At 47.8% G+C, this 21,593-nt stretch overlaps 3 protein-coding genes across 5 annotated transcripts in view; 2 read left to right on the top strand and 1 right to left on the bottom strand.

The window, feature by feature from the left end:
- The window catches only part of smg1 (SMG1 nonsense mediated mRNA decay associated PI3K related kinase), a 43,172-nt gene extending 40,561 nt beyond the window's left edge, over positions 1-2,611 (top strand). For all 3 annotated transcript variants that reach the window (XM_086185703.1, XM_086185702.1, XM_086185704.1), the window contains 2 exons: positions 1,149-1,255; positions 1,355-2,611. In XM_086185703.1, coding sequence (XP_086041829.1) covers positions 1,149-1,255; positions 1,355-1,432 — 185 coding nt within the window. In that variant the 3' untranslated portion in view covers positions 1,433-2,611. The remainder of the gene's footprint in view (positions 1-1,148; positions 1,256-1,354) is intronic.
- Positions 2,612-4,451: 1,840 nt separating this feature from the next.
- On the top strand, positions 4,452-12,555 carry hao1 (hydroxyacid oxidase (glycolate oxidase) 1). Its single transcript, XM_086185709.1, has 8 exons — positions 4,452-4,658; positions 6,375-6,526; positions 7,333-7,603; positions 7,728-7,900; positions 8,454-8,545; positions 10,161-10,319; positions 10,630-10,699; positions 10,811-12,555. Exons 1-8 carry the CDS (start codon positions 4,522-4,524, stop codon positions 10,879-10,881), a joined length of 1,125 nt encoding a protein of 374 aa, XP_086041835.1. The 5' UTR covers positions 4,452-4,521; the 3' UTR covers positions 10,882-12,555.
- A 1,797-nt stretch (positions 12,556-14,352) lies between these two features.
- lin7b (lin-7 homolog B (C. elegans)) lies at positions 14,353-20,950 on the bottom strand. Its single transcript, XM_086185710.1, has 6 exons — positions 20,647-20,950; positions 19,338-19,456; positions 18,646-18,717; positions 16,466-16,675; positions 15,706-15,869; positions 14,353-14,877 (listed from the first exon to the last, which is right to left on the bottom strand). Exons 1-6 carry the CDS (start codon positions 20,720-20,722, stop codon positions 14,856-14,858), a joined length of 663 nt encoding a protein of 220 aa, XP_086041836.1. The 5' UTR covers positions 20,723-20,950; the 3' UTR covers positions 14,353-14,855.
- Between the last annotated feature and the right edge of the window lie 643 nt (positions 20,951-21,593).

Genomic DNA, 21,593 nt, shown 5'->3' with positions numbered 1-21,593 from the left:
TACCAGTCAGCACTCACGTCACAGTAACATGCGAACGCAGGATCCAGAACCCCTCAGTGGAGCACCAGACGAGCTCGGGAGTGTGTAGGGGTTGCATGTCCTCCTGCTGAGCCTCGCTGATGGCAAAGAATCTTAGATCCTGAATTAGAAGCCAGTGAGTCGTAGCGCTGCCTGGTGGATCCAGCACCCTCTGACATCATGGTTGATGTCACTCATTTGATTTGGGTCAGAAGATTAAAGAGATGCAAACGGACTCCTCTACTACTCCTTTGAGAAGGCAGGAAGAACCAGCCACACACATTTAATTTGTTGTTACCAGTCTGTTGCCATCAGAGTCGAGCTAAGCTAAAAAAAAAAAAAAAGTTTGAGCACTGAAAACAAGTGAACACCTGGAGCTCCGCCCCCATTCCCTTTAGCACAGAACCAGAAATGTTGGGGTTTTTTTAAATTGCAAATCAAAGTATTAGTGGATTACTGAGCATGAGGCCGGATGCAGAAGTCATGGATTGTACCGGATTATGACCTTGAGTGTCTGTCAACAGGTGTCTAATGACAGTTTAGCTGTTAGCCATCGGCCATCTTGAGCTTCAAGCTAAGTGTGTGTGGACGGCTCCTTCTGCGTTCTGGAGTCACAACGAAGTGAAAAATGTCCGAGTGAGCTCGACAGTTTTTGTGAGAATATGAAAGCCAAAATTCCCTTTTCGGGCTGATGTGTGTCACTTTAAAGGTTCCAGTCTAGCAGATCATCAGGGTGATATTTTCACATCAAGCTTTTTGAGTAGAGGAAGTTGTTTTCTAAATACAAACATATTGAGGTCATTGGTCAGACTCTCAAACGCTAATATCGGTGCTGGTATTTCACTGCTGTGCTGTGACCTTTAACCTCCCCGCTGATCAGATTAGGATCCTACAGCCTGGGACGATCTGAAAACTAAAACGTTAGCTTAACCGCAGCTTCTCTCCTACGCAGCTTCTCTCCTACGCAGCTTCTCTCCTACGCAGCTTCTCTCCTATGCAGCTTCTCTCCTACGGTTTGCTGAAGAACTCTTGACACAGTGCAGGAAGTTGGAGCCCAGTGTACTGGGAGGGGTTTGGAGAGAAATGAACGTTGTTGTGCAGGCGTGAATCTCCTGCCCGTTGTGTTGCAGCTGTCCAGGAGAGGAACTCGTACGCTGTCAGTGTGTGGAAGAGAGTGAAGGCCAAGCTGGAGGGCAGAGACATCGATCCCAACAGGAGGATGAGTGTCACAGAGCAGGTAACACTCCAACCAGCCCTCTCATCAGGGAGGAGGAGCATGTATGACAGTGAAGGTGGGGTTGTTCTGACCGCCTGTTGTGCTGCTGTTCTGTTGCAGGTGGACTTTGTCATCAAGGAGGCCACCAACATGGACAACCTGGCCCAGCTGTATGAGGGCTGGACTGCCTGGGTGTGAACACTACACCACTTCATGTCTTTGGTCCAGTGAAGGCTTGGAGGTCCACCAGAGTCCAGCGGGTCTGGGGTGTCGGAACAGCAGCACCGGGCCACACTGCGGGGAGGAAATGGAAAGCGGATGCTTTGCCCGCCCTCCCAAATTCCTGGGCACCCAAACTGGGGCAGCGACCTCGTAGCTCCGCTGCAACCACACTCCCCCAACCATCGGCGATCGGGCTAACAACGCTTAGTGGGTCTGCCGCCCCACCTTCCTTTCTGGGGCTTGACCAGGCAAAGCTGTGCCAGATGGGGGAGGCGGGGAAGGAGGGCAAACACCTCCTCACCCTCAACATGAAGATCCCTTCCCCCCCTCACCTGCACAGCCCACTATCAAGTTGTACCCATAAACATCACTGCATCCTGTTGAGCCAGTCCAAGTCCACCTGAGGGCCGGAGGAAGCAGGAAGTGAGCCGTTTCCCTCAGAAGCACACGGCCGCCACGCTGTGAGTGGGACTTCGCCGGGGCCGGAGGCTCCGATGGATGGGGTGTTTTCATAGCCGCTCTGTTTTTCGAAACTTTTCCTCATTGGCGTTGTGATATTGATTGGCCAGTGAGTGACGCAGTTGGGCAGGGATGACGAGAACGAAGGTTCCTCAGGATTCTGTCCTGAAGACTGAATTTAAAAAAGAACCAATAATCAAACTTTGATCAACAGTTTGACGTGCCATCAGATTTTACAAATGACAAAGATCAAGAGGAGTCGATTTCTCGGGAAGGTTAGAGGAAGCTGAGGCGTCCTGTCCTGGGAAATTGACTGGATGGTTCATGTGTTAGCGCCGAACGGACACGGACAGGTGAAGTCACTTAGAGGAGGCGGAACCTCCGTCCCATCCTTTTTCTTGGGTGTGCATCTTTAGTCTGTGTTGTGCTTTGTAACTCTTCAGTCTTTCTTTCCGTTGAAGTGTTGCCAATTTCTGCCTTGTTTGACGTCGTTGTCAGAAGCCGTTGCTTCCCTCACATGTAGTCACTCCCCAGCCCTGACGCTTGCATTTTATTAATCCTGACCTTCTAGTTTTACATTTTTAGTGGGAGAAAAGCTTTTTGGTGATGGTGAAACTGATTTCTTAAAGCTTTTATTGGATTTCGTTTGATGCTAAATAAAAAGAACTGAGAACTGTCCGGCTTTTTCTTTAAAGGAAAATTTGGAGAAAAAATCTTGGACACTCCAGGCTCTTGTTGCCAAGGTAACACTCAAAATTTTGTAATTGATTCATGATCCCGGTTGCTCTTTTCATGTCTCCCTCAATAAAGCAAAGTGAAGGGTAAAACAGAGCCTGTTGCTCTGACTGAGCTGCCTGTGGTTGCAGGCTCTCCGGTTCCCAGAGATGGGCTGAAGAGGGAGTCCGCTTCGGTAACCAGTCACAAACGCGCCTGGAGAAAGTTCCACAGCTATACGAACAATAAAAGACCTTCACCCTGCTCTCAGGATGTTAAACCACGACTGCCGTGATCCATCCAGCTGAGACGATGCGCCACTGCCAATCGCCAGCCCCCCCAGTTGAAGGCGAGCGGCGAGGCCTCCCAGCTGGCAAGACGATCGCTGGCATCTCAAACAGCCCCATGTCAGTCAATCATCCTCCAGCGGTTGAATGTGAGCTGTGACGGAATTCATTTTAGAAGGAACCAGAACTTATTTTAGCTAGCACTCCCTGCTAGCGTTAGCTACTGGTGCAACCTGTGTACCCCCACCCCCAGAGTCTGGTGTGCGAGAGAACTAGAGAGTCAAAGAGAACTCTGGCACCTGCAAACCTCTCAGGTGTCACTGATAGAGACACAAACGATCCACAGCAGAAACCCTGGGACTGCTGAGGCACAGCAGAGGCGGAGCTCCCAGCTCTGCTTGACAACCGCTCAGTGACATCACGTTTATTTTGGAAGTTGATCACTGAACCAGAAGTCGCATGTGTCATGGCTGCAGTACTAAGATTTCACTTCCATAGGCGGCTCATGTATGTTAGACTCAGCACAATATAGAATGTCACATGATACACTCATATTTTTGTATGAGGGCAAATTGATGGGGCAGCTGCTACAAGTGAGATCTAAAGATACACAACGGAACCATAAACCTGCGAATTAATCATGTGGGCAGTTGATTGTGGACTTGAGTCCATATTTATAGTGGGTTCATATGTACCTCGCATCAACACTGACTTGAGTCAGGCAGGAGGGCAGAGACGTCCACCCCCACCTTCCATAAGCGTGGCCGAGCAGGTAACACACACACACACACACACACACATACAATCGCAGGCTCTCCTGGAGGGTTTCAGTGTCTTCATTTTGAAGCACAACCTAGTCATCAGGTGTTTACATCACACATACAAAACACCTCTTCTGATGACAAAATACACACAAGTACATTTTACTGTGACTACTGGGTCACGTCAAGTGCTGGTATGGATGAGGGGTTTTCAGTTGCGACACGCCGGTGTGTGTGTGTGTGTGTGTGTGTGTTTTATGTCGTTTGTCAAAAATCTGCATCAATGAAGTGTGTGACCGCTTCGATGGATAGACGGGAGCAGGTGCGTGCTGCAGGTCCAGCTACCGGCTGCGTCGCTTCCACTTCCTTCTAACCTTTCCAGAATAAAAGCTCTCAGCGAATCTGATATTTGTGCATGAAGCTGAATCATGAGAGCGGCTGCTGCGTGTGAGGAGGTCTCGTGGTGGAACAACAAACACGGTTATTAATCATCCCAACGGTGTATGGACTTGCGAACGTGTATACAGTGAGTTAATCAACACGGACACAGGAGGGGTCAAAGTTCACAACTACACAGCCTGGATACACTGATGGTTCTCATACACACACACACACAGGGTGTACCAGAGTCATAACCACGATGCCAACAACCCTGTGTGTTTGCTCCTAACATGTCTTTATCTCATGTAATGAAGCAGAGACCCCCCTCCCCCTCAGAGATCATGTTAAGGAGACCCCCTCCCTTGGGCCAGTCACTCTTGCTGCTGGTTAATGATTACAGATCACCCTCTCTCCCGCTGATGTCCAGGTGACACACACACACTGAGCTCAGCTTGCTGCTGCCATGGCGGGGACGCGTGTGTGTGTGTCTGACTTCGAGCTGGAGGCCAGTAAAGTTCTTCCTAAATCTGTGTACGACTACTACCGCTCAGGAGCCGAGGAGCAACACACACTGGCTGACAATGTTGCTGCCTTCAACAGGTACCACACACACACACACACACCACTCTGGTTGAGTAGAAATACTTGTGATTATCTATACTTCATTGCTAAGTGGTACTTTTTGTACTTCAACAATTTGCCAGCTGTGACTCTGAGCTCTCAGACCCGACTGGAGTCGAACTGCGAGACTTGAGTTTTTATTCTGCACGCATGTTTGTCCCTGAAATGGTTTGTATTGTGGTTTATTATTAGCTCCTCCACAGAGGTCATGTGATCTCTGGCGTGCGTCTGCGTGTTCAGTAGCAGCATCTCCAAAAAACTAAAGGACAGAAATCAGCAGGAAAGATGGAGGATGTAGCAGGAGACCGGTGATCGGTAGATCCTGACTGGAGGAGTTGTTCTGGATCTGTCAGGATACGTCTCCCTCAAATTTCGGAAACGTGATCACCGAGATCTGAATCTGGGATCCAGAGGGCATATTTTCAATATAATGACTGATATCTCCGTCACATGACATTGAGCTCCAGATGAACCGGCCCTGCTCTGGATCAGTGGTCCGACCTGTTCTTGGAGTGGACGAATGAGCTGAGTGCTTTCTAGATTTAAGAAAACTCCTTCAGCTACAGTGTTATTTGTTATAATTCATTAAGCCGTAAATATTGAATTGTATCAACAACAAAAACAACTATTTGGGCAAATTAAGAGTTGTGCGATAACGAGTCACGTTAATTCAGTTTCATTTGTATGGCGACAAATCACAAGGAAACCCAGAACTCTTTCATGATTCAGAACCAACAGCTGCCCATGAGCAAGCACAGACCCGGGACTGTGAGGGGCGGCCATCTGCCTCGACAGGACCGAGAGAAAGAACAGAAAGGTGGACGGAGACGGGAAGAAAGGGAGGGAGGAAGGGAGAGAGAGACAGATAGAAGATTAATAAGCGGGATCTCTGTGTCCACGTTACATTTTTCTGGACAGGCGCACATTTGGTCCGCGTTAGCGTGTGTGTTAGCACAGTGTCAGGACAGACTGAAGCCTCCAGCTTCATCTCTGTGTTCAAACCTGAACCTGATCTCTTAATCACTTTTCCGTTGGCTCAACAAACTTATCAGGTCCAGCGTAATGAGCCACACACGAGTGTATCATGTGATGAGAGTTCAGGCCAACGTGCCGTCTGAAGGCTGCAGCACGTCTCTCCTCCTCTTCCTCATCTTCCTCCTCCTCCTTGACTACACATTCCTAATCATGAGTGACACCTCTTCTTGAAGCTCGTGCTTGGTTGAGCGTGTACGTTGTGTATTTTAGAGAATACTGCAGATCCGAGATGATCCTGCCTGGAGGGCCGTGGATAAATCTGTCTGCTACTTCAGCACCACAGACGTTCAGTACTACTGAGTACTGCTGATGACTCCAAGTTATTGATCATAACATCAGTCAGATGAAGGACCAATGAATCAGCTGGACTCTCTCTCTCACACACACACACACACACACACACACACACACACACACACACACACACACACACACACAGGCCCTGAACTCTGCCAATGCAGCCAGTACTAAGACCACCTGCCTGGTGACCTTTGACCTTATCTCAGAGGCATTAAAAGCTTGAGTGTTCACGTCCCTGAATATCAGCATAACACAATTACAGGTGGAGGACATGCGCATGATGTAACTCTGTGTGTGTGTGTGTGTGTGTGTGTGTGTGTGTGTGTGTGTGTGTGTGTGTGTGTGTGTGTGTGTGTGTAGGTGGTGTCTGGTCCCACGGGTGTTGAGGGACGTTTCCAGTGTGGACATGCGTGTTTCTGTTCTTGGTCAGAGTGTCAACATGCCAATCTGTGTGGCAGCCACAGCCATGCAGAGGATGGCTCACCCTGAGGGAGAGACGGCTACAGCCAGAGGTTTACACACACACACACACACACACACACACACACACACACACACACACACACACACACACACACACACACAGACTCTGTTATCAAGTCATTTTCACTTCACAGTCAGAGATCAGAGTCGGTTACTGTGGAGTTCTCCCAGGGGTAGAAAGAACTGAGTACTTTTACTCAAGTACAATGTTGAGGTACATGTACTTTACTTGTCTTGTTTACTCATCTATCATTAATGCAACTAATTGAGTCATAAGTGATTAGTTCCTTTTTTATTTACTAATGGTTAAAAAATACTGAGGAAAATCCCACAAATCCTGACACAGAATGTGATGATGATGATGATGATGATGAACTTACTCTTGTGGAGCCTCCAGCTTCAGTCAGAGCACCACAGCTGGGGCTGGAATACACAGATATCAAGTAGAATGTGTACTTTTACCTTGGATATCTGAGAGAACTCAACATCAATCACCTCTCTACTTTCATCTCAGTAGGATTTCGAGTCCTGAGGTTTTTATCGACCGTATTTGATCGGTTTGGTGCTTCTAGTCCCTGCCAGCAGGAGGCGCTGTAGCTAGTCCAGGTTTAATGCTCCTACAGAACCTTGCTGCTCGGTCGGGTCGGGTATCAGCTCCTCCAGTATTCAGCGAGAGCGCTGCAGGATTTATGTCATCGTTTCTTGTTATTGTATTGTTTACTCTCTATTAAAACTCCTGGATGCTGAGTGTTTAAATGGAGGCTCCTGAACCTGCTGGCTGGTAGGACTGGAATTCATCAGTGAGAGGTTCATTCCAAACTACATTCCTACCCAGCATGCCGAGCTGTGGGGACAGGGATGATGCTGAGCTCCTGGGCCACCTCCAGTATTGAGGAAGTGATGTCAGCAATGACAGAGTCCCCAGGGGGCGGGTCTGTCCTGTGGCTGCAGCTGTACATCTATAAAGACCGAGAGCTCACGCTGTCATTGGTCCGCCGAGCGGAGGAGGCGGGTTATAAGGCTGTCTTTGTTACCGTGGATACGCCGTACCTGGGTAGGAGACTGGACGACATGCGCAACCAATTTAAACTGCCCTCCCACCTGAGGTAGGAACCACACAGTGACAGCAGCCTCCCCCCCCACACACACACACACACACTCTCTCCATCCAGACCAGCATCCTTCTAACCTGTGTGTGTGTGCATGCATGCTTGTGTTTGTGTGTTGCAGAATGTCTAACTTCTCGACAGACTCCCTGGCTTTCTCGGAGGGTAACTATGGCAACGACAGCGGTTTGGCAGTTTATGTTGCTAAAGCGATAGACCCCACCCTCTGCTGGGATGACATCACCTGGCTGAAGAAACACACACACCTACCAGTCATTGTGAAGGGAATACTGAATGGTGTTTACACACGCACACACACACACACACACACACACACACACACACACTCGGATAGTGAAATTAAATCTTTTGTACTATTGTAGTACTGATTGGTCTAATCTGATCCACCACTATTACTCCAGTTACTGTGTCCGGGATAAATTATTAAAACATTTTTAATAAAAAATTAAGGGTCCAATATGGCTGCCACAGGAAGTTAGCAACCGCAGCCTCCAACAATAGGAGTCCAGTTCAGACCAGGACAAAAACACGATGGAGGAACTGTTTCAGAGTGGACGTGGTGTCCGAGCACGCAGCAGCACACACGCCGCAGTGTTAGTAGAAGAATCCCACCTGTCAATCATCAGTTATGAACACACACTTTGATGAGCGCCCTGTTCTGTAGGGGTCGTCCATCAAATTATAAACAATCAATCCAAGATGGCTGCCAGCAAATTTCCAAACCAGTTTCTACAATGTGATGATTTTATAAACGTCATAGTGTGTGTGTGTGTGTGTGTGTGTGTGTGTGTGTGTGTGTGTGTGTGTGTGTGTGTGTGTGCGCGCACAGGTGAGGATGCTGTCCAGGCTGTAAACTACGGTGTAGATGGCATCTTGGTGTCCAATCATGGTGCTCGACAGCTGGATGGGGTTCCTGCCACGGTGTGTGTGTGTGTGTGTGTGTGTGTTCTTGTATTTACTACATATTGAGGACTAGAATATGTTTTTAACCAACAGAGTGAGGACATGTTTGGAAAGTGAGGACATTTTAGCCGGTCCTCACTTCTTCAAAGGTCCTTTTGAAGGTCAAGACTTGATTTTAGGGTCAAGGTTAGAATCAAGTTCCGGTTAGGTTTAGGGTCAAGGTTAGAATCAGGTTCCGGTTAGGTTTAGGGTCAAGGTTAGAATCAGGTTCCGGTTAGGTTTAGGGTCAAGGTTAGAATCAGGTTCAGGTTAGGTTTAGGGTCAAGGTTAGAATCAGGTTCAGGTTAGGTTTAGGGTCAAGGTTAGAATCAGGTTCAGGTTAAGTTTAGGGTCAAGTTTAGAATCAGGTTCAGATTAGGTTTAGGGTCAAGGTTAGAATCAGGTTCAGATTAGGTTTAGGGTCAAGGTTAGAATCAGGTTCAGGTTAGGTTTAGGGTCAAGGTTAGAATCAGGTTCAGGTTAGGTTTAGGGTCAAGGTTATGGTCAGGCAGTCAGTTGAGATGGTTAGGTTTAGGGGAGGGGCTAGGGAATGTATCATATCAATGAAAGTCCTCACAAAGATATAAGTACAAGGGTGTGTGTGTGTGTGTGTGTGTGTGTGTGTGTGTGTGTGTGTGTGTGTGTGTTGTCACTGAAAGATCAGGTATCACCATCACTTATGACGCAGTATTGTAGGTATTTATCAGACGTTACTCTCACATATGTGACGTGATGTTTTCATCTGAGAAAACGTCCCTGTTGTTTCAGAATGAAGTTTCATTTCCATGACACAAGGCTTTGTTTGTCTCCAGTATTGTTATGATTGCCTGAAGGTGCTTCAGGTGAAGACCCTATTATGTTTGCTTTACACTGTAGCAGCACTCGAAACACTAATTATTGTTAGTATTGTTAGGCAGCACGGTGGTATATACACATATACATATATATACACATATATATACACATATATATATACATATATACACACACATATACATATATACACATATATACACATATACATATATACATATATGTACATATATACACACACATATATACACGTATATATACACATATACATATATACATATATATACATATATACACACACATATACATATACACTCATATATACACATATACATATATATACACACATATACACGTATATATACACAATATACATACAGTATATACATATGTATATAAACATATATATACATATATACACATAAATATATATATATACGTGTGTATATACGTGTATATATACGTGTGTATATACGTGTGTATATACGTGTGTATATATACGTGTATATATACGTGTGTATATACATGTGTATATACGTGTGTATATACGTGTGTATATATACACGTATATATACACACAGGAGGACGGTCCTCAATAATCAATCAGAGAGGCTGGAGAGCTTCCAGGCTGGAGGAGACAAACTGAGAATCAGGCTTTCAGATGAATGGAAACTTGTTTTGGGTTTGGGATTTATTATCAAACGTCTGTCAACAATGGCAGCAACTCCAATATAAAGGTGTGTGTGTGTGTGTGTGTGTGTGTGTGTGTGTGTGTGTGTAGCTGGATGTGCTGGAGGAGGTGGTGGGGGCCGTGCAGGGTCGCTGTGACGTCTTCATGGACGGAGGTGTGAGGCGAGGCACTGACGTCCTGAAGGCCCTCGCTCTGGGGGCGAAGGCGGTCTTCATCGGCCGGCCGGTGCTGTGGGGTCTCGCCTGTCAGGTGAGGCCACACACACACACACACACACACACACACACACACACACACACACACACACACACACACACACACACACAAACACACCACCCCCAGCTTTCTCTCATAAAGTTAAATTAATGACACCACAGATGTCAGTCAAACCTCATGTTGCTGTATTCAAAGAGGACAGAACTTCTGCATGTTTGTTGTTGCTTCTTAGTTTTTGTATTTTTTTGGTGTTTTTATTCATCGACCTCTACTTCTTCTTTTTGCATGTTTCAAAATGCTGTATTAGTGAGGATTTCAGAGGTGTGTGTGTGCGTGTGTTCAGGGGGAACAAGGAGTTATTGAACTACTGGAACTTCTAAAGGAGGAACTGAGACTGGCTATGGCCCTGGCAGGTAACACACATACACACACACACACACACACACACACACACGGGGGGGGGGAAATTACAGATACTTTGTGCGTGTGTGTGTGTGTGTGTGTTTGTGTGTGTGTGTGTGTAGGTTGTCGCAGTGTGTCGGACGTGAGCCGCTCTCTGGTGAGGAGGAGGGAAGAGTTCAGGTCTAGGATGTGAGAGGAGGAGCCTGCACGGATCAGCGAGAGCGCTCCCTTCACTCAGCGATGGAGAGCTCCTGCGACACTCCTGCGACGCTCCTGCGACGCTGCAGCTGCTGCGACGCTGTGCGTGTGTGTAGAACTCCGGATGTTAATCTTCACCTTCAATTTCTTCAACAGACAAAAAACAAAAACAATCAGAGACAGACGTGCAGTTGCAGGGTCACAGTCATGATGGAGGTTCGTCACCTCAAGAGAACAACACTGCATCTTTTGCCCCACAGAAAGGTACAAAGTGAAGTAAAGGTACATGCTAGTACTTCTCTTTTTGATTGTAAGATCAGGACACAGAGATGAGAGTGAAGACGAAACTCTGATCCTGTTCCGAGTTGTTTAGAAGCCAGTCGAGACTCTCGAGGCTCCCACTGAGAGAGTGTAGAGAACCTGGAGGAACCCTGCTGCCTGCTCTCCTACTTCAGCTTGAGTTACGGGACCTTTCTTATTTTAGCTTGTTAGGATCGATGATGTATGACCCTCAGTAGGTTTGTGCTGAGTTCAATGACCAAAAACAAGAGAAATTTAAACCCAGAACTGGAGGAAGACTGTTTTCTCTCGACTCGTCCCCTCTGCTGCTTGGTGTCAGAGGAGATTTTTAGAGGGGCGCGCGGAAACGTCTTTATTTCCAAACTGATTCCAGAGGTTAAATCGTTCTACTGATACCCAGCCTCCCTCTAGCACAACCTCAGAAGAGTGGCTTTTAATTTGATGACCGTGAACCCTCTCAACGCCTGACCATGTGACTGCGTGGTCACGGCTGCGCTCTGCCTCATGTTATGCTGATTTACCAACTTTAAAAAAGTTCCTTGTTCAGAATTGCTTTGATTTCCTGGAGGAGTAAAGTTGTTACGAGACAAGTCGATTTTCAGTGGTGATCAACTACGTTCAGTGTGTGTTTTTAGATTGAGACAGATTACTAGAGAAGCTCAGAGTGGACGGAGCGCAGAGCGACAGGTCGAAATGATTTCAGAGGCTTCAGCAGTGGCGGACATCAGCGAATGAAGAGACGGATCAGAAACGTCCTACAAACCGTCGTTTTCCAGGTGACGATCGTGTGGGATATGTCAGAGGTGGTGAAACGACATACATTCATGACTTAAGAGAGAAGAAGGGATTCAGCGTCTTTGCTCGGGAAAAAGTGACGACTGATGAACGACTGGAGGCCGACCCAGTTTTTACTGTCCAACACTTCCCCCTGGAGGCGCCTCTCACCTGGACCACAGCCACTTCACCTCCTCCCACTCTCCTCCTCCTCATCTCTTCCTTTTTCTGCCTCCTCTCTTCTTCCTCCTGGGGTGTCGGAGCTGAAAGCAGGGTGCTGGATGCTGGGGCAGGGGGCCACCGGGGGCCCCCGGGGGCCACCAGCAGCTCATGACATGCCTCCAGTGTTGAACATCCTCTTTATTTCAGTTCAATTTGGATGTAATAACTTGAACATATCTGAAATTATTTCACATTGAATGTAGTAAATGACTTAAATAAAGGTATCAAAGACCAGGAAAAGAAGAGTAATAGAATTATAAAGTATAATAATAATCATAATAATAATAAAGCCATCAGACAAATAGAAACAGTAAGAAAATATCACATGTAGGGGAAGGAGTGACCACTGATTAAAAGTTATGACCTCATGGTAGCTGATGGCAACGTCTCCACTCAGTTTGAGGATGATGGGATACGTGCCGCTCCACAATCATGTTATGGTAGTTTTGTGCTGATCCTTTGAGAGAGTAGCTCATATTTCCATGACTTTCTTGATCCAGCGTGTAAATGTCAGAATGAGCCGCCTGGCCAGGAGGTGAGGAGAGCGTCTCTGTTTGACTGTGGCCTCGTTCGACCTTGAGGGTCAGGTGCAGCCCCTAACATCCCCACTGGAGGGCGCGGTGGAATCTGCTGCCCCAAGAAGCCTGGCACTGTGTCAATGATGGACGTCCAACAAGGGCCAAGCTTTGGGCAGGACCAGAACGTGTGTGTCCCGCACAGACTGATGAGCTCAAGGCCGACCCCCAAGATTCCTCACTGATGGCTTCCCCAAGTTCACCCTCGCAGTGACATTTAATGTCCGAAACGAGTGAAACGCTGTCAGTGTGCGACAAGAGGCTGATCTCATACCCTGGAATGATAGAGGCTTTTCTAGTTCATGGTCATGGGGGGGCAAGAGGGTTGTCTCAGAAATACAGAGGAAATATTCCTACTGAGGTTATGGAATTGAGGAAAACGAGAGAAATGAGTTCTAGGTATATTAAAGGTATCACAAATATTGAAAGGACACAAAGTCAATCTTAGGAACACTTTATCCATCATAGATGGGTTGAAACAATGACCAGCATAGACAGGGGCTTGAAGTGAAAAGGACTGCCCACCAAAATGCCTCCTTATCTGGGACGGTATCCAGGTTTGCTGTGTACGATAACGAGAGAGGCGCGTATGCGAGAGCCGCCAGTGAGGACTGCTTTCATGACTTAGACTCAAGAAAGAAAGCGCATCAGAACCGGGGTCTCCATGCAGCCGGAGCTACGTGGGTCAGGTGATACACGCCCAAGCGGAGGCCTGGGAGAGCCATGCCACCTACACCTTTGGGTGGCGTTGGAAGGCTTGTCCCAGCTCCGGCTGGTGTATGATTCCAAATGAACGATGAAAAGATTCCATCCAGTTTATGAAAAAAAGACTGGTAAAAAAACAAAAAACAGGAATATTCTGAAAAAGGTAAATTTTGAGGAATGTAGACAATTTTCCTGAATTAATTCGACCAGCTACTGGTTCCAGTGGTTTAAGAGCTGTTCAACCTTTGTCATGCGAGAAGGAAAGTTCTCTTTAAAGAGTTTTGAAAATTTGTGTTGCACATTTATTCCACAGTAAGTAAATTTAGAAGTTACTTCGAAAGGGAAGGTGTTGAATGATAATGAACGCGCTGCTTCATTTGCTAGGAAAAGCTCACTCTTGGATCGATTAGTTTTATATTCAGAGTTTACCAAGGGTCTCTTAAACACTTAAGGCTGAAGGCAGGGAGGGGGAGGAGTCAGAGCGGTATATCAAGAGGTCGTCTGCGTATAGGGAGACACTGTTCTTGGAACTTTTCTAGTGCATCAAACAAGTACCTCCGCTCCACTTGGTCAAACACCTTTTCAGCATCGCGTGAAAGTACAACTTCAGGTGTAGGAGACCGTGAGGGGAGGTAGACATTGTTGAAAAGTCGACGTTTGTTAGAAAAGGACAACCTGTTTTGAATTAATCCAGTTTGGTCTGGAAGGGGGCAGCTTTGAACATCTCAATCTAAGAATGTTAGAATGTTAAAGTGTCCAGTGGAAGCGTCTCTGAGTCTCCAGCCTGCTTCTGGTGTCTGACCAGTTCCTTCATCACACCTCTACAGGTATTAGCTGAAGAAGGAGAGCCGGAGAATCTTCCTGTAGGTGAGAGCTCCAACAGCAGGTGGGACGACATTTGATTTACACAGTTGGACTTTATTTCATGAATAAATAATACAAGTAAATCCATAAACAAATCAATTAAAAAAAAGTCTCAAAAGGACTACTATACCACTGACTTCAGAGCAGTTCTTCACGATGCTAGCCCTCTAGTTGGGACATCTGATACATTGGGGGGGGGGGGGTGAAGGCTGCAGCAGACAGCGGACACTGCTGAGGAGTGCAGTGCACCACAGGACAACTACACACTAGGATCTAGTCAAACCACACACTAATAATGTGACGGGACAGAGGGCGGCGAGATGACGGGCGGGACGGCTATCTTACTCAGCACGTTTCTACGGAGGAGGGAGGGAGGAGGCTCTGAAACTGCAGGGTCTGGCTCCCTCTCAGCTTCACAAGGGTTGGTAGGCTACTTTGGTTTTCTGCTTCTGGTCTACGCTCACACCTCCTATGGGAGCACAGGAGTCAGGAGGGGTGGATGGTGAGGTGGGTGGAGGTGCTGGATCAGCTAACCCCTGGACTCCAGAGACCTGCAGGGACACAGCAGACATGTTTGTCGAGTTGTACGAGTTTCACGTGTCAGATGGGCAAACGGACAGACTGACGGTAAATTAGCGAGGCTGTTGGATGGCAGGGGTAGAGGCTGACAGCTCTGACACCCAAAGAAAATTACCTGGACCTTATGTCATCCTGTATCACAGAATTAGCAGCTTCCTCACACAGGAGGAGACGAGAAGCTAACACCAGCTTAACATGGACGTGAGCATTGTTATGGGTTCCCTCGAGCAAAAGTAGGTTATTAATGGAAAATAAAAACTGTGGTGAACCAAACTTTAAACTTACAAGTGTGTTTCCTAAGTAAGCTTAATATAAAATTGCCTTATTTTGTTTTTGAAGCATAAAAGTAATCGTTTGTGGTACAAAGCTAACGTGGTATAAAGCTAACGCGGTATGAAGCTAACGTGGTATGAAGCTAACGTTACACTACCAACAAGCTACGTTACCACAACTAACCTCGTGCTTCTTCTGCTTTTGACCTGAAGACGTTAAATGAACGCGACGACCTCTGCTGTCTAGTTTAGCTGCTTGTTAGCAGCTGCTGTTTTAAAGACACACAATTAGAAGCTTCAAAATTTGCTAGTGCTGCTCTTACCAGCGTATTTTAATGCCCTAAAAGAAACATTAAAATATCATTAGTTTGTGTTTGCCAATCCAAACGTTTAGCCAGTCGTTTAGCTGAGTCTGTGGGAGGAACTGAAAGAAATAAAACATTTCTATTGGCTGCTTGTGTTCAGGCGGACCAATAGAAAGACAGTCGCGTCTGTCGACGACTTCATATTCAGATTCGTGCTTCGTACGAGTAGCTTGTGTGCTGCTGTCGTCTCCGGGCGCTCCTCATCTTCTCAAAGCGAGCTTCCATTTCCTCCAGGACCTTCGGGGTGTAGCGCACCACCAGCTTCACTGAGCCCTGGGCCGCCTTCAGCAGCTCCACCGCCTTCTCATGATGCTCGCCCTCCACGCTCTGCACACACACACACACACACAAACATACACTGTGACGGGACAAAGGTCTGAAGGGCAGCGGTTACCCCACACCTGCACCCACATCAGCCAGTGCTACAACACGAGTGGAACCAGACCTTCATGAACGACGAATAACGACGGAAGGATCTGAGTGAGGAAGTCACCTGGTTCTCTGCCGGTGTTTGTCACTGTTCATCATCGTTCCCGCGACCAGCATCTTCCTCACTTCACCTGGTTTTTGCGTCATTATCACGTGGAAAAACTTAAAGTGACATTCTACTGGCAAAAATCCTTTAGTTTATGGCCAAAAGATTTTCAAGAAGAAGACAGCAGCAATGATGGTGTGAGTTGTGGTTGAAATAGAGCCAGAGATGATTGGCATGAAACCCAGTCACATCTAAATGTTCGTGGTTGAGTTTTCTGAAGGTTTTGGTAATTAAACTGAGCGGCACTGCGAGGGTCTGCTGCTACGGAGCGACGGGCAGAATATTCCTGATCTCATCGAGGCATCGTTCCCCTGACACCGACTGTTCCATATCCACACATCACAATGGCCGCCAGTTTTATGTCCAATTTAATAAAGTTGCCTCCTACCACTCCGTTGACTGACAGCAGCTGGTCTCCTCTCTTCAGCCCCCCCTGGCGATCGGCCACACCCCCAGGAATCACTCTGGAGATGTAGATAGGGGAATTCTGCTCTTTGCCCCCCATGATGTTGAAGCCCAGACCCTCTTCTGTCTTGGGCAGCTCCACCACCCGAGGGTGGGCATGGCCTTCGCTGGCTGCAAACGCTGCCACTGTGGCCTGGTCAGAGGGAAACCACAATCATCACCATCATCACCATCACCATCATCACCATCAACATCATCACCATCATCATCACCATCAACACCATCATCATCATCACCATCATCACCATCAACACCATCACCATCATCACCATCATCATCATCATCATCATCACCATCACCATCAACACCATCATCATCATCACCATCAACACCATCATCACCATCATCATCAACACCATCAACACCATCAACACCATCATCACCATCAACACCATCACCATCATCACCATCACCATCATCACCATCATCATCATCATCATCACCATCAACACCATCATCATCATCACCATCATCATCATCATCACCATCATCATCATCACCATCACCATCATCACCATCATCATCATCATCACCATCATCACCATCAACACCATCATCACCATCAACATCATCATCACCATCATCACCATCATCACCATCATCACCATCACCATCAACACCATCATCACCATCATCATCATCATCACCATCAACATCATCACCATCATCATCATCATCATCAACATCAACACCATCATCACCATCATCATCATCATCATCATCATCACCATCATCACCACCATCATCACCATCATCACCACCATCATCACCATCATCATCATCATCACCATCACCATCATCACCATCACCACCACCAGCATCAGCAGCTGCAGCAGCAGCAGCATAACAGCACGTCTATTCCAACATGCAACCTTCAGCTTCAGCCACATCCCTGAATGTATCACACAAAGGTCCAGTTGTTCCGGTCTCACGTAGCTCGACTGTCTCTGGGTAAACGCTTGATTTATTCACCTCTGCAGCCCTGGGGGGGACACAGGGATGCGCGGGCAGCAGCGGATTTGCTCTCTGAGACGCATTTCAGCTAAAACTGGTGAGAATGCAACAGGAGGACAAAAAACTAGCAAATCAGGTAAAAGCCGTTTTCCAGACAGAACCAAGGTTCTGAACACCTTGAGCAGCGCTGGTTCCACTCAGGGACTACCGCTGCTACTGCACCGTCACCACGGTTACTTGGCTCACTATGTGGTGAAAGGACAGGTCATGGCCGACTGTGGAGCTGCTGCCAGGCTGCTAAAGGGGGCGGGGCAGCTGTGATACCCATGTGACACAAACACATGACATCATTCTTCAGCACGCCGTCTCCCTTTAGAACTGTCTCTGCTACTGGGCGAGTTCACTCACTGATGTGACTTACTGGGAATATTACTACTTCACCCAAACTGTGTACTTTCCCTTTGAAGTACTCACAACTGTGACATGTGTTCTCAAAGATGTCTTTTCCCTCCTGCATCCCTTCTAGGTTACTCCAGAATCCAGGAAGAGGCGGCTAAGGATATCCAGCTTGGAGCGAACGGAGACGGAACGCCTGGTGTATCCATGTCTTCTTCTCTGAGGTAAAAACTAACTGCACGACGAACTAACAAACTCCTGCTTGTTCCAGTTGCTCTAGGACTTTTATTTAGTTTGTTAGTTTTTAGCTCAAATCATTGATGGGTTATTGATGCTACAGCCGGATGACGTGGATCATCCTGGACGGTGACTGGGAGACTGTCTTGGTCAGTTTTGCTCTCGTTAGCCGTCTGTCTCCATTAGCTTCAAGATAAACACAGGGGCTGGTTCTTTGTGAGCCTCAAAGACGTGACGCTGCAGGTCAAAGACAAAATCTCTGCGCTCCAGACACCCGTTAGTAAGCACTTGCTTCAGGAGAATGCTGTCACCAGCAGTGCCACCCAGGGATCAGATTAAGTGAGAACTCCCTTTGCTTGTCAGTATGATGAATGAATGAATGATGAATGTGTTGGTGTCCTCATGGATTCACCTTCACTCATCCCATCCAGAACCAGCACACGTTCATGGCCGTGTGTGTGTGTGTGTGTGGTTTCTCTTGTGCAGCACTGATGGACTCTTTAGTGTGTGTTCTACCTTGGCAGTAGCCTGGGCTCGCACCTCCGGTCCCCCGACGATGTCCAGAGTGTCGTAGAGCTGCTCGTACACCTGAGGCAGAACGCCGTGAGGTCAGAGCCACAAACGAGAGTCGTGAGGTAATGGAACACAATAAACATCCGAGAAACACGAGCTGAACCGTCAGGCCCCCACATCATCATCATCATCATCATCATCATCATCATCATCATCGCAATCTACTCATGACTCACATGACTTTCAAAGAAATAGAACTACATCATAATAAAAACATGTTTAGAAAAAACCCTGTCATTTAAATCTGCGCTTTACAATAGGGCGGCACGGTGGCGCAGAGATCAGCACTGTGAACTCCCAGCAAGAAGGTTGTGGGTGGGGCCCCGGCTGGAGCAAAGGTCAAAGGTCGCTGGCTAGGGCTAGGATAAACCAGGTGTTACCATACCCCCATGAGACCAACTGCAGACCCAAGGTCATGAGAGGACACCTGGTGAAGGTCATGAGACGGTCTTGTGTCTAACAGCATCTCAGCTTTATCTGACATGTGAACGCGCTCAGGGCCAGTGGGGAGGGTCACATGGAGGCGTGACCAAGGTGACATCACTGGCTGATCCTCAATGTATGAGGTGGGAAACATCAGGGTGTGTGACTCATGAGTGTGACCCCCATCACCCTCGCCTCCTCCATGTTTGTACCTCTCTGATGGCAGCGCAGAATTTGCTCTGCAGGACTCTCTGCAGGGCCTGAAGTTTGGGATGTGGCAGCTCGCCGCTACGCTGCAGCCGGTCCAGCAACTCGATCACCCTGCACACATCTAACACACACACACACACACACACAAACACACATCAGTCTAGCCACTCAGCTTGACCAGTACTGTTACTGTCTCCTGACCTCCGCTAGGGAACGCTGGCAGCAGCTTATCATTGGTGCTGCGCATTAATCACAATTACAAAACAACACAGTAATTTTGAACGGTGCACAAGCCTTCCAGAATTGCCTTTAACCTTATTACTATTTAGTAAAACGTTTATTTTGAAAATCAATGTCTGTTTTTGTATTTTTTTTAATGACGCATTTCAGAAGTGTCTGTAAATTTCGCTTATTTATTTTTTTTGTTCACTAAGACAAAGAGCTTCCAGATATCGTTTGTTAATTCAGCTGATTGTCGTGAAGTTGTACAAAATCTCTGCGATATCTCGTAGCTCCTCCCAAAGCAGGAAGCTCGTCTCAGGGTGAGACATGTCAGAGCTGTGGTGACGTCACAGGGTACGTGAGTTATAACAGCGTCCACCGAAATATCGGCCGGGTGCGTGTGCAGCTCTTGAACAATGCTGGGTTCAGCTGACTGGTGTCACTGGTACCGAGTCCCACCCCAGTACGAGCCAGGACAGCTCAACATCAACTTCTTATTCTTCTTCTTCCTGCAGACAGCTGAGGCGCCTCACTGCCCCCCGGTGGTCATTCGCAGTTCCACACGCACACGCTCGGGTCCGGGGATGGGTCACGGGTGCCTCTCGTGTTTTAATAGCATCATTTTTCTATGACGAGAGCGTCCGAATGGATCGGGCTTTGACAGCCCCGACGATCACCGCGGGGGCGGTGCTGCGGTGCCCTCGGTACCAAAGCTGCGGGCGATTTTAATTGTCTGGTGAATCAACATACATGAACACATGTATATATTAATACCAGTCACACACGCACGCACACACACCCTCCAGTTTATACGGAGTCACGTGTGTGTGCTGGCACGCTAAGGGTCGGTCAGAAGGGCCCTTTCTCAGCTAATGACCCCAGCTTGACCGCGCCTTTGTCGCACACATTTCTGACGCAGCCGAACACTCGAGTCCTGACAGAGAACGAGCACTGGGTCTACTAAAGCACCGAGGCGATCAGAGACGGCTCCCGGAGCCCAGCTCCCGGGTCTGTTCCTACGATGGTCATGCAGTAACAGGATGGAGTGTCCGTGCGTGTGTCATATGAAGCGTTCTGCGCGGGGTTTACCTCTCTCCAGGCACAGCGGCTCCGTGATCGCCGCCATGTCTGCTTCCTTGGCGGGGTGGTAGTAGGAGGACATCATCCTGAGCTCCCCCGCGTCCACGCCGAGTCACTGCGGAGACGATGTGCTTCACAGCTGAGCCTGGCTCATCTCCGCGGAGGACGAGACTGGAGGAGGGTCCGAGGGAGGGCTGAGATGGTGGCCGCGCTGTGGACCAGTCCACCCGGGTTTACTGGGAGAGAAAAATCCAGGAGCAGCCTCAGTGGCGGAGCTAGACTATTGTAGATACGGGGTCGACCGCCCCCCCCCTACCCCGCCCCCCTACAATACTGAATCCAGACTGTTCATTAGACAACTGAAACCAGAACCAAGGAATGCTGGTCCCTAACCACACTCAGCCCTAGGGGGCAATAACCAGCTTGCCGGTCCAGTGACACCTGGACAGCCAGAACACTCAGACATTTTTTAAGAAATGAATTTTAATGTTTTTAATGTTTCTTTGCTGATCTGTAAAAACACAAAAACTGAGCTGAATTGAAAGCTTTTATTCATGAAAGCTTACAACAAAATTCTGGGTGGTGTGTAACACAAAGGGCCCTCACCTGTCCGGTCTGAGGTCCGCCAGCATGTCTGTGTGGCTGGTAGCTAACTGGTAGCAGACCAGTACCACTGAGGCAATGACACCATACCTCCACTGGTCAGGTGCTGGTTCCTCCACTATGGTCACAGTTACCGGTTCGACCCTTTAAACATGTCTGTTACTGAGCCGTTGGGCTCATTTGAGGGAGCAACTGGTCACTTCAAATTGGGATGCGCCGCCTCGTACTGGGACGTTGCTGCCGTGTCGCTGTGCTGGCTTTCTGTTAGCCGCTGTCAAGCCAAACACTTGTCCCACGTACATGGAAGGTTAACCCACAACGACACATGGCAACAACGGGTCTCAGGACTTAAG

Source organism: Aulostomus chinensis, chromosome 18, assembly GCF_037954235.1.
Source record: "Aulostomus chinensis isolate RoL2024-O1b breed Wild chromosome 18, RoL_Achi_v1.0, whole genome shotgun sequence".
Classification (NCBI taxonomy): domain Eukaryota; kingdom Metazoa; phylum Chordata; class Actinopteri; order Syngnathiformes; family Aulostomidae; genus Aulostomus; species Aulostomus chinensis.
Note: the sequence above shows the minus strand (reverse complement) of the source record. Positions and strands in the feature narration are given on the sequence as shown.

Coding starts and splice junctions, on each gene's coding strand:
- hao1 (XM_086185709.1), top strand. CDS start 4,522: ATGGCGGGGACGCGTGTGTGTGTGTCTGACTTCGAGCTGGAGGCCAGT. Junction 4,659..6,374: donor AATGTTGCTGCCTTCAACAG/GTACCACACACA, acceptor GTGTGTGTGTAG/GTGGTGTCTGGTCCCACGGG. Junction 7,604..7,727: donor AAACTGCCCTCCCACCTGAG/GTAGGAACCACA, acceptor TGTGTGTTGCAG/AATGTCTAACTTCTCGACAG.
- lin7b (XM_086185710.1), bottom strand. CDS start 20,722: ATGATGTCCTCCTACTACCACCCCGCCAAGGAAGCAGACATGGCGGCG. Junction 19,457..20,646: donor GCCGCTGTGCCTGGAGAGAG/GTAAACCCCGCG, acceptor TGTGTGTGTTAG/ATGTGTGCAGGGTGATCGAG. Junction 16,676..18,645: donor GAGCCCAGGCTACTGCCAAG/GTAGAACACACA, acceptor CCCTCTGACCAG/GCCACAGTGGCAGCGTTTGC.